Below are 11,228 nucleotides of genomic sequence, written 5' to 3'. Positions count from 1 at the left end.
GTCCTGGTCCGCTTAGCGTTCACATTGGCATTTTTGACAGTGAACCTAAAGACACCGAACCTAAAGGTATAGTGATAGTGATCACAACCTGATTGGTCGGTTTGAATGACGTATATATCGTGATGGAACTCACCGAACACCGTGTATGATATCAAAGCACCCAGTAACTGATCGGTCTGTCTCAGCGCCGCTTTAAGTCTAACACACCTAATGCCGTCTGCTGGATTAAGTGTGCTCATTTTTGCGTGTACATATAATTTTATTTTCACCACCTGCAAACTCACAAGGAGCTCATAAAAGGCACTTTACCTCATCGTTGCTCCACGTTTGCCCTCTGCTCATTTTGTTTTGGTTACACCACGTCGTCAAATCATGTCGCATAGCGTCGCATCTTGTCATTACTTCCTGTTTTTGGTTCGTTTAGAAGTATTTGGTCCGTGTTGCGTTCATATATCATTCGAACCACACCAGAGTTCGTTTGGAAGCGGACCGAGACCCATCTTTTTAGCGGTCTCGGTCCGCTTGTTTGGTGTGCACCAGGGTTCGGATGGCAGCGTTCACACATGCTCAAATGAACCACACTAACAGAGCAATCGCACCAGGGTTTGTTTCAATCGAAACCAAACATGCCAAGTGTGAACGCCCCCTATATATTTAGGTCTTCACTTTTACAGTAGATAAAATGTCAGAAAGCCTCCAAAAGTAATTCAAACAAATTTTACCCTACATTCAAAAGTTTGGGGTCATTAAAATTAGGTCAGTTTTATTTTTTTGAAACAACTGACTACTTTTAGTCAGCAAAAATGCAATAACATGATCAAAAGTGACAGTAAAGTCATAAATACTGCAAACGATTTCTATTTCAAATAAATGCTGTTCTTTTGAAATTTCTATTCACCAAATAATCCTGAAAATGATCCCAAATCAGCATATTAGAATGATTTCTGAAGGATCATGTGACACTGAAGACTGGAGTAATGATGCTGAAAATTCAGCTTTGCATCACCGGAATAAATTATATTTTACAATATATTAAAATGAAAAACAATTCTATTAAATTGCAATAATATTTTACAATATACATATTTTTTGTCTGTGTTCTGCATATAAATAAATGCAGTCTTTCTTGTTATCTGTTGTTCACAGAGCTCCACGATTTAAAGGCTTTCAGCAGCAGGACAGTCAGGAGCTTCTACGGTACCTTCTGGACGGCATGAGGGCAGAAGAAGTGAAAGTATGAACCTCTAACACAGACCTGAAGAAATGTGCATCATCTTAGCAGTGGACTCATGTCTGCTTGTTTCCTGTCATTTCATTTGACTATAAAGAATGTTTGAGACATTTTAGTGTAACTGAGTCCTTCTGCTGTTTATTTATTCCCTGTATTTTCCAGAGAGTTAATTCTGGAATTCTGGAGGCTTTGAAAAACTCTGGCAAAAGCTTAGAGGCAGAGCAGATGAAGAAGGTTATTAAAGGTACAAGTCATTATCAGATTACCAGAATGGCAAATGATATATTTTCATGTAATGTTAAAGCATGATTAAACACAAAACATGAGTAAAATTATATCTATAGCTTTAAATTTTCTCTTGCATTGTTTTCACCAGAGTACGAGAAAAACGGTGCACCCAAGAACTTTGTGGACCGAGTGTTTGGTGGAGAGATGAGCAGCACAGTGATGTGTAAAGAGTGCAGAACTGTGTCTCTGGTGACAGAGATGTTTCTGGATCTTTCTCTTCCTGTAGCTGATGAGGTGAGCTTCATATAGCTGCTTTATCCCTCATGTGAATATTCTGGGAAAGTGAACTGATTTGAGTGTTTCCTCCAGGCCTACGGGAAGAAGAATCAGAAGAAGGCCACCCAGTATCGCAGCAGCGTCAGTGATGATGGAGACCGAGAAAACACAGCATCTCTGGCCAATGGGAATGAAGACATGCCTACAGGAACAGGAAGCAAGTACCAGCAGAAGAAAGCAAAGAAACAGGCCAAGAAACAAGCCAAGGTAAAGACACACACACAGGTTCAAATCAATAAAGTGGGAATAATAATGTGTTTGTAATTACGTCTGTTAAAATTAGTGAAACTCATATATATTGACCAGGCTGTTTAATATGGCCATTTAGTGTTAACAGCTTTTTGTGTGAATTGAGAATATATTGTTTAAAATAAATCTAAAATAAAAATAAATTCAAATCTAGTATGTATATATCACAGTTATATGAGCCAGAATTAAATTGCAAAAATGTTGCAGTTTATTGATTTAGCTGATTAACAGACATTTTAGCTCCAAATCTTAATTTTTTTTTGAGAATTTTGAGTAAATATTATGTAAAATAATGTTCTTTAAATCTCATTTAAATCTATTATGTATATATTGCCTTTATATTGCCATTCCAAAGAGAAAGGAAAACTTGAAATTGCATCATATGACCCCTTTAATAATTGCTTTGGCCGATTAATGCACATTTTAGCCTCAACTGTTCTTATTTTTTAGTGAATTTTGAGGAAAATATGTAAAATAAATGCTCACTTCATTAAATTCTATTATGTATATACCACCATTATATATGCTAGAATTAAATTGCAAAATATTGCTATTTATTATTAATTGCCGTTTCAAACTCTAATGACACCCTGCCTGAATTTTCATAATTAAGGTTTGTTTTTTTTTGTCCCAAATTGTTTTCACATATGAACATGAACACATATCATGTTCCAGTAACATCATTTTCAAAATATAAAGTAGAATTCCGATGATGTGAGATACAGCTATATGCTTATTATTGACTTTTGTGTCCATAGGGTCAGAGACGTCAGCAGAAACTGGGCAGTAAAGTCACTCTGGACTCTCTGACCAATCAGAGCACAGCTAGCAGCACCGATCCAGCAGACGCCTCCAATCAGAGTGTATCAGTAAATGGCAGCGTTGATGCAGAATCAGGCGAAAACATCCAGGAGCATTTGAGCCTTGAGAAACCTCCTGCATGCTCACAAAATGAGGATGAAGACGACGAGGAACCCGAGCAAGAGCATGCTACTTCTGTCAACAACCGCTTCACTGCCTTATCTGAAGACCAGACCACTGAAGATGTGTCTGTGGAGGGAGAAGAAATAGAAGATGTGAATATAATTGAGAAAGAGGACTGTGCTCACCAGCTTTGTGATGAAGAGGATCAGTTAGTAGAAGAACTGAATGCTGTGTCACTAAAAACAGCTTCAGAAGATGAGATGGAGAATGGAGATGAGGCCTCAGGTGATGCTAAAGAATACACAGTGGTGAATCAGGACCCGGAGCTGACCTTTCAATCACTGGCCAGCAGGGCGGCGCCAGAGAAGCAGGAGTGTTCGGTGGAGTCCTGCCTGTATCAGTTCACTGAGGTGGAACATCTCACAGAGAACAACAGACTGATGTGTGTCACCTGCACAAAACGCCAGTCTGAACATAAAGCCGCAGACGGTACTGTGCTCAACTATTACCATAGTAACAGCTGTTTTAGCTCCCTCTTGTCTCTGTTTTAAACTCAGTTGACAGTCCAGTCTAGGGTTCAGAAACTTTTTGTCAGCCGAGCCACTTAGAACATATTTACCCCCTGAAATTTTAAGTTACTTAGTATTTCTATAATTTAACAATACTGGTATTGTTAATGATATTGGTTAATGGTTGTATGACATTCAAGTCAACATAAAATATCAGTTTTCCCCCCCTTTTATTCTACAGTGGGGCTGCATGACTTATTGTGATTATTTTGTCATATATTATGATTTCTACATATATCCACTGCTGAGACAAAAAGAACATAAACTCTGTTACTAATGGAAACAGTAACTTTTAAGTTTTCTTTTGGTTCGATCTCTAGATAGAAGAGACAACTAACACTACAAGTTACAATAGAAATATTTATTCTACCCTTTCAAATGTTCAAACCCTTGAGCTTTTGATGGCAATGTTTTTGCGAATTTAAATATTTTGTAAATATTTAAATTTAAATTTTTTGCAGTATAAATGTTTTAGCTATTTTCTAACATCTCATTTTGCGATCATTAAATGTTTATATTTAATATGTATAATTTATAACTTTATTCATCCCTGACCACTTTCAGATTTTAAATGATCATAATAAGCTTCCAAAAATCATTGCACACCATTTACTTGTATTTGCTGCTGTCCAGTTTTTTTTGGACCTTCTGAAATTAGCTATTTTTTTTTTGTCATTAAACACAAAATTTCATAAACCTCAATTGTGAAAGCAGTGCTTCTAAACAGATTTTGTCGTTGTCGTCAGGTTGTAAGAAAGCTGTTTACAGAGATGCCCTGAAGCAGATGCTGATCTCCGATCTTCCGGCAGTTCTCACGCTCCACCTGAAGAGATTCCAGCAGGTAAAACAGCTTGTTCCTCCTCTGCCAGATATCTTCACGCCAATACACTTAAAGAAATCTGCATTTAAGCCCTTCATTGTGTCATTCACCTGTAGGTTGGATACAGTGTTTGTAAGGTGAACAGACATGTGCAGTTTCCTCAGATCCTGGATCTCGCACCATTTTGCTCTTTAAACTGCAAGGTGAGCAAATGATCGTTGGGTTTTCACGATATTTTTCCATCCTTACATCACTCCTTGGGTTCTGGGTTCAGTAAACTCACTCAAAACTGTGTTTTCAGGGAGTGAAGGAGGGCGAGACGCGAGTGCTGTATAGTCTTTACGGTGTAGTGGAACACAGCGGCACCATGCGGTCTGGACATTATACAGCTTACGTCAAATCACGACCTTCAACACACAATTATGTAGAAAACGGGCTCGATGCTGGTTGTGAGTATCTGCGCTGCTGAATCTGAGGTTTCGATTAACTTAGTGGATTTATATGAACATGCATTAATATCGGAGGACATAAAATCAGTTAAATTTGATGCAAGCTTATTGTTGGAAACAAAGTTACATTTTGATTATTATCATCTATTTCCAATCATCATCTCGTAGCAGGTCACGCCGAGGCCAGTAAAGGATCATGGTTTCACATTAGCGACAGCAGTGTTCATCCGGTTCCAGAGGCCAAAGTGCAGAGTTCCCAAGCCTACCTCCTGTTCTACGAGAACATCTCATAACTCGTATGAGGAACAATCTTCAAAACAAAGGGCTGCTGGTGCTTCATTCCGACTCGATTGCTGCTGCTGCTGCTGCTGGGAAATCCTGTTAAAACACTCTGCAAATGAAAACTTGAATCAAAGTCGTTTTGTATGAGCATCGTCTTTTATTTTTTCTCTCTGTTATCAGCTGCTGTTCAGGGGGAAGTTTTTATTCATCCAAACAAGATGCACAACTTGGGATTTATTTTTTAACTGAAGTTAATCATTTCCAGTGGTGACTCAAAAGCAATGAAATATTTTTTCTTACCTCTAGATCATGATGGAATGGTTTGATTGGGCTGTGGTGCGGTTATTTGTCTCATACAGCGTTTCTCAAAGAGTTTCTGAGTATCCTGCAATCTTCCTGGACTCTGCTGCCAAGACTGATAGTCATTTTGCATGAATCTCATAAGGAAAAGTCATATTCCATCCCAAAATTAATGGTATATATATATATATATATTATTCTCATTATTATAAAGGAGTCTTATTTTTATTTATGTTTAGTAAATTATCATGGACACATTTTTTAATGTTATCAGTGTTAAGAATGTGTTTAAAATCTAATAAATAATGGTCTTAAGAATAGGATTAATTTTTATATATAAAATAATCAAACTATATATCTATCTCAGTAATGTCCAGGTCAGTGATTTGGCCCCTGAGTGTAGGGGCCACGGCCCCTGATTCTCTCTCCATCTTACAGCAGCGTCTTCAGACAGCGGAGCAGCAGACGGAGGAGTTAGTGAGGAGTCTGGGCTCTTTGGGAGCATCAGCGGATAAGCTGCTCGTGATCTCTTCGGACGGGAGCTCCTCTAAGCGTCCCATCAGTCCTGTGAGCATCCACCGGGCCCTGAGTGCCGCAGGAGAGGGCTGCTGTGGAGACAGTGTGAAACGCTCGTCGCACGAGTGTGCAGATTAGAAAGTGTTTTGCACGCTCTGAAACTCACCACCTTCTGTCTGGAGACGGACAGAGAGCACAATCCATCCCACACGGGTCAGTTTTCAGTGTGTGAATCTAAAAGTGAATTATGCATTACAACAGCATGAAAAATGGATATTTGAGGTACATTACATTTAAGTGAAAGTGACGTGATATGTGGCCAAGTATGCAGTCCTCTTCACGGCAGGAGGTGCTGCAGTTACAGGATGAGCTGCAGCAGGCCTGTGAGCAGAGACAGGAGGCGCAGCGGGAGGTGCTCAGACTCATGGAGGCGCTGGAGAACATCACCCCCGCTAAAGTAAAAGAGCTCATGGACTCATATTAATGAAGAGATTACATGCAATATTTGTGCTTTTAAAATTTACTGGATATTTATAAGGTTTATTAAATGAACTGCAAAAAAATCCAAAGATAATAAATAAATAAAAGTATTTATAAATAAATAAAAAAACATTAAACATGCCTTTTTAGCAGTGTTTTTTAGTATCATGTATATGCTATTATAGTTTTATTAATTAATTGAATATATAAATTATTATTTTATATTTTTATATTTGCAATTTTTATTTTAGATGAATTTTTAGTAATTCTGTTATGTGCATTTTTATATATATATATTTTAATATTAGTTTTTTTTTTTCAGTTTGTAATTTTAGAACTACAGGGTGGTGTTTAAAAAGTTTCTTTTTCACCTAATATTTAAATTTTTTATTTCAGATTTCTTTATTTCAATTAACAGAAATGTTTTTTTTTTCAATCATTTTTAGTTTTAGTTAACAATAACAGCACTGTTTTTAAAGAATGTATATTCATATTTTTCCAATTTAAACTGATAAATCTTTATAATGTGATAAGTATAATAGTTATTCCAATCTCATTTGATAGTTCTTGAACTTCTGCATCTGTTCGCAGATGAAGGAGCAGATGGCACAGGAGACTGCAGCGCACTTGGAGACTGAGCAATCCCACAATGCAGTGCTGCTGAGAGTGGAGGAGATGGAGAGAGTGGTAGAGAGGGAGAGAAAACAGGTAAACTGACTCGAAAAGGTTCATATTATGTCCTCATTTGCCATGATCTCACTTCATGTCTGATTGATAAATATACTTGAATAACTTGTCCAGCAATTTCTATGCTACAGTAATGAATGATCTTGAATCATGTGTCTTGATGAGAAGAGGCTGTTTCTAAATGATCAGACTTGCGATTTTCTCCTGATGGACGATAAAATGGGCCAATACAAAACACCATTCAAGACATTCATAAAATGCCTAATTTAAGCTTTCTGTCCTCTTTGCTGGTGTCTTGTCAGGTGGAGGTTCTTCAAGCAGACTGTCACGCCTTACGTACTGACGGACGGGCAAACAGGGAGGAGCTAAAGAAGAGGGCGGAGCAAATTCTGGGCCTGGAAAGAGAGTGTCAGCAGCTCCGAGATCAATCCGGTCAGACACACTGAATTCTGGGACATTTCAAACTTTGTTTATGCTACAGTATGTCTGTTGGTTGTGAAACTAAAGTGTTTTGTTTCCTCGCAGGAGTGAAAGAGACTCTGATATCACAGCTGACCAAAGAGATCAAGGTACGAGAACATGTGAGAGAAACACTGACAGCGGGAATGAAACGTCTCATGATGCTTGTGTGTGTTTAGAGCGTGAAGACGGCTCTGCAGAAACAACAGCAGGAGAACAGAAGACTTATTAGAGATGGGCGAGACCTCAGAGCAGCTGCAGATCAAGTCCAGGTACACACACACACACACACACACACACACAAACACAATCTGTTCAGCATTATATATTTATTTTAGCTCAACAAAGCCAACATACTGTCATTGTACAGATTTGAATTAGAGCAATGGTTCTCAATTTAGTTTGGTGACATCCCCATTTGAAAGTGCAAAAACATTTGCCTAACCCCCATAATCTGATTGTCTTGAAAATATTCTATTATATATTATAATACTAAAGGGAAAAAGAGTGAGCTGCAATATAAGGAGTTAAATTGTTCTTATCTAAGAATTTATGTGAAAAAACATCAACTGCAGACAGTTTCTCAGAGCTTTTAAAGTTTTTCTGACAAAAAACAGCACAGTTTTGTCGAAAAAAAACTATGAAAACTGCATGTTATTTCTGTCTTCACTGTTTTGTTTGAATAATGAAGTTACACTCTTCATTTAAAAATAAAACTGAATTAACTTTTTTTTGTCAGAAAAGTTGCAAATATTTACATAAAGCTTTTAAATGATTAAAAATGGGCTCTTACAATATTCCCAAATAAATGAATAAATAAAAACTGATACTGCAATATTAAAAGAATAAAAATCCTTTCATTTTCTGCAAACCCATGTGACTTTATCATCTGTGAAAGTCAAGGAGGGATGAATGGAAGGTCATTGTAAATGTCAAGCTCCAAAATCATATAAAAGTACCATATAGTAGTGCATATAATTTCTTCGCTGTGCTCTATAAACTTCTGAAGTCGTTCAAATAATTTGTGTGAAAAACAGACTACAATTTAGGCCATTATTCATCTGGCCCATATGTATCCATCCATCTTTGTTAAGCCAACCACATGATAAAGTTTCCTTTTCTGGGGCCGGTTGGATAAACATAGACACTGTGTCTTAAGAACTAGTTTGACCAATTAGCAGTTAGACAAGAGATTATTAGTCTCACTTTTCTGATTAAAATTGAGGCAATCTACATTTTTGCAACTGACTTTAAACAGTTATGACCAGTCTGTAAGAAAACAACTTAGATGGCTAACTTTTTAAGACTAGTCTAAGCAGTTTATGCAACCGGCCCCTGATGTGAAAATGTTTGTGCATGTTATGAATAAAGCTTAATATAAAAAGTTGACCTCTTTCTTTCTCTCAGGTGTTGAATGAAGAGTTAGAGGGTCAGTGTTCAGAGCTGAGCTCTGCTCTTCATTCATTAACACTGGAAAACACTCGACTGCAGACAGAATATCACAACAAAATTAAGGTATTTCTATTTAGTTTCAGTTTTAATGTCATTTGATGGCATGAAAAACAATTGTACATTAGAACTGACAAGGTGTCATAAGGAACAAAATAACACCAATAGTAATAGTTAAACAGTAAAGTAGGATTAGTTTAATTTATGCTCTCAAATGAAATAGCAGAGCAAAGTAAAATAAGATAATAAAACAAATGTAGCAAATTAACACTAATTGAACAAATGATTAAGAAGGATAGAACTGGAAAATATGCCAGTAAGATTAAAACTGAACAAAAGTTCTGCTGATAGTTTCTCTCAGACACTGCTGTGCTTGTGCTGTTTGTTCAGGCGGAGCGAGATCGTGTGTCTAAACACCTTCAGGAGCAGGATCTGCTTTTAGACACTGCCAGGAGGAGCATCCAGGCTGAACTACAGGGCACCATATCAGAGAAACTCACCCTGCAGAAAGAGCTGTGAGATACACACTATAAATCATTCACAGCAGGAAAAATCTTATGTTGCTGATGCCAAATGCTGTATCCAAGAAAACGCTACCGTATTTTGGCTCAAATTCATCTCACTTGTAGATTGTTAGATTAGGTTGATGGCAAAATGTTGCATGATGCTTGAAAACCATTAACAAAACTACACAAGATAAAATAAAATATGATTGTAAATCACAGTTCTGACATAATGTACTGTAAGTGACATCAGGATCTTAATTTTGTTTGTAATCGTCAGCTCTTTTAATTTCTCTCAAAGGGAGGCACTGAAGGCAGATCATGGCAAACTGCAGCAGAGTTCCACCGTTGCCCAGGAGACAGCTGTCAATCATCAGCAGATGCTGGAACGCACCATCCAGAGGCTTCAGGGGGAGCTCAGCTGTGCCGTGAAGGATGGAGCGACCCTGAGAGAAGAGAGAGATCAGATAAAGAGTAAGGTCAGTTGAAAGTTCTTTTATAAGTTAAAAGAAAAGGACACAAGCAATGTTGTTTAAATGTAAATGAATGATACAGATAGTTCTGGCACTGAACCACATTTGAAACATTTATTATTATTATTATTATTATTATTATTGGTAGTGGTAGTAGCAGTAGCAATATGTATTATTATATTATATTATATTATATATAATGTATTAAAAGGTATCATAATTATATATGATCAATTATACATAATATACATATACACATTTTATAATGTATTACTTATTAAAATGATTAATTTGATAATAAAAATAAATAAATTTTTATGAATAATAATTATGATGCAATGACAATAACAAAATGATTTAATAATAATAATACTACTACAATGTTTTATTAAAGTATACATAATTATATAATTAATATACACATTATACAAAGTATCATATTAACATGATTAATTTGATGGTAATAACAATATGGTATTTAAATTGTTATTAAAAATAATGATGATGATAATAATGATAAACTAATAATTATATAATAATAAATAAATATTGTATTTATTATACATGTATTGTCATGTATTATAATTATTAATATTAATGTTAATATATTATTATTTTTATTGTTATTGTTTTTATTAATAGTATTAAAAAGCTGCCGTTTTATCAAAGCAATACAGCAACAAGTGCTTGTGCATTAGCACCGTAATTCTTTTCACATCATATTAACAACAGCTCTTAACGTTTGTAAAAGCACTGTACCACACAGCCACTTGTGGCCCATTGCTGTAATTAACTTTTTATTTCCAAATCTCAGATGAACTCTGCAGTCATTTTGCTGGAGAAGGAGAAGAACATTCTGGAAACACAGCTGTCAGAGATCAAGGTACTGCTGACCAAATATGAGGTTACTTCCTGTCCTTCTCTAGTGCATCCAGGAGATCAGTTCAGTTCCTGGTTGAGTTTATACACTGAACTTTGAAATTTTTCTCATGTATTTGCTGGCTATAAAATGGAGCTCATTTGACCTGCTATACTGACTCCACTACAGCAATTACCATAAACATCATCTTCTTCCCCCTGTGATTGACAGGTGGAGTTGACCATGGTGAACTCAGCACTGCGGAAACAGAAGGAGGACAGCAAGGAGCTGATGGAGAGCCTGGCAGCCTTGGAGCATCAGCAGGTTTGAGATCAAAAGATCACGAGATCAAGAGTCAGATGCTCGTCAAAAGAAGAGTGTGCTAGTAAGTCTCTCTCTCTCTCTCTCTCTCTC

At 36.6% G+C, this 11,228-nt stretch overlaps 2 protein-coding genes across 2 annotated transcripts in view; both read left to right on the top strand.

The window, feature by feature from the left end:
* LOC107669920 (ubiquitin carboxyl-terminal hydrolase 16-like) overlaps positions 1–5,285 on the top strand; it is a 10,432-nt gene extending 5,147 nt beyond the window's left edge. Inside the window, 9 exon segments of the mRNA XM_016462353.1 lie at positions 1,147–1,234; positions 1,394–1,475; positions 1,608–1,753; positions 1,829–2,002; positions 2,803–3,457; positions 4,284–4,378; positions 4,474–4,560; positions 4,659–4,806; positions 4,975–5,285. Coding sequence (XP_016317839.1) covers positions 1,147–1,234; positions 1,394–1,475; positions 1,608–1,753; positions 1,829–2,002; positions 2,803–3,457; positions 4,284–4,378; positions 4,474–4,560; positions 4,659–4,806; positions 4,975–5,099 — 1,600 coding nt within the window. The 3' untranslated portion in view covers positions 5,100–5,285.
* A 944-nt stretch (positions 5,286–6,229) lies between these two features.
* LOC107669852 (coiled-coil domain-containing protein 150-like) overlaps positions 6,230–11,228 on the top strand; it is a 12,551-nt gene continuing 7,552 nt past the window's right edge. The window contains exons 1-10 of the mRNA XM_016462280.1: positions 6,230–6,361; positions 6,976–7,092; positions 7,374–7,503; positions 7,597–7,640; positions 7,710–7,802; positions 8,938–9,045; positions 9,370–9,494; positions 9,784–9,961; positions 10,770–10,838; positions 11,046–11,138. Coding sequence (XP_016317766.1) covers positions 6,230–6,361; positions 6,976–7,092; positions 7,374–7,503; positions 7,597–7,640; positions 7,710–7,802; positions 8,938–9,045; positions 9,370–9,494; positions 9,784–9,961; positions 10,770–10,838; positions 11,046–11,138 — 1,089 coding nt within the window. The remainder of the gene's footprint in view (positions 6,362–6,975; positions 7,093–7,373; positions 7,504–7,596; positions 7,641–7,709; positions 7,803–8,937; positions 9,046–9,369; positions 9,495–9,783; positions 9,962–10,769; positions 10,839–11,045; positions 11,139–11,228) is intronic.

The sequence above is a fragment of the Sinocyclocheilus anshuiensis genome, unplaced genomic scaffold (genome assembly GCF_001515605.1).
Source record: "Sinocyclocheilus anshuiensis isolate Anshui unplaced genomic scaffold, SAMN03320099.WGS_v1.1 scaffold272, whole genome shotgun sequence".
In the NCBI taxonomy this organism is placed as follows: domain Eukaryota; kingdom Metazoa; phylum Chordata; class Actinopteri; order Cypriniformes; family Cyprinidae; genus Sinocyclocheilus; species Sinocyclocheilus anshuiensis.
This window is presented reverse-complemented; position numbering and strand designations above follow the sequence as displayed.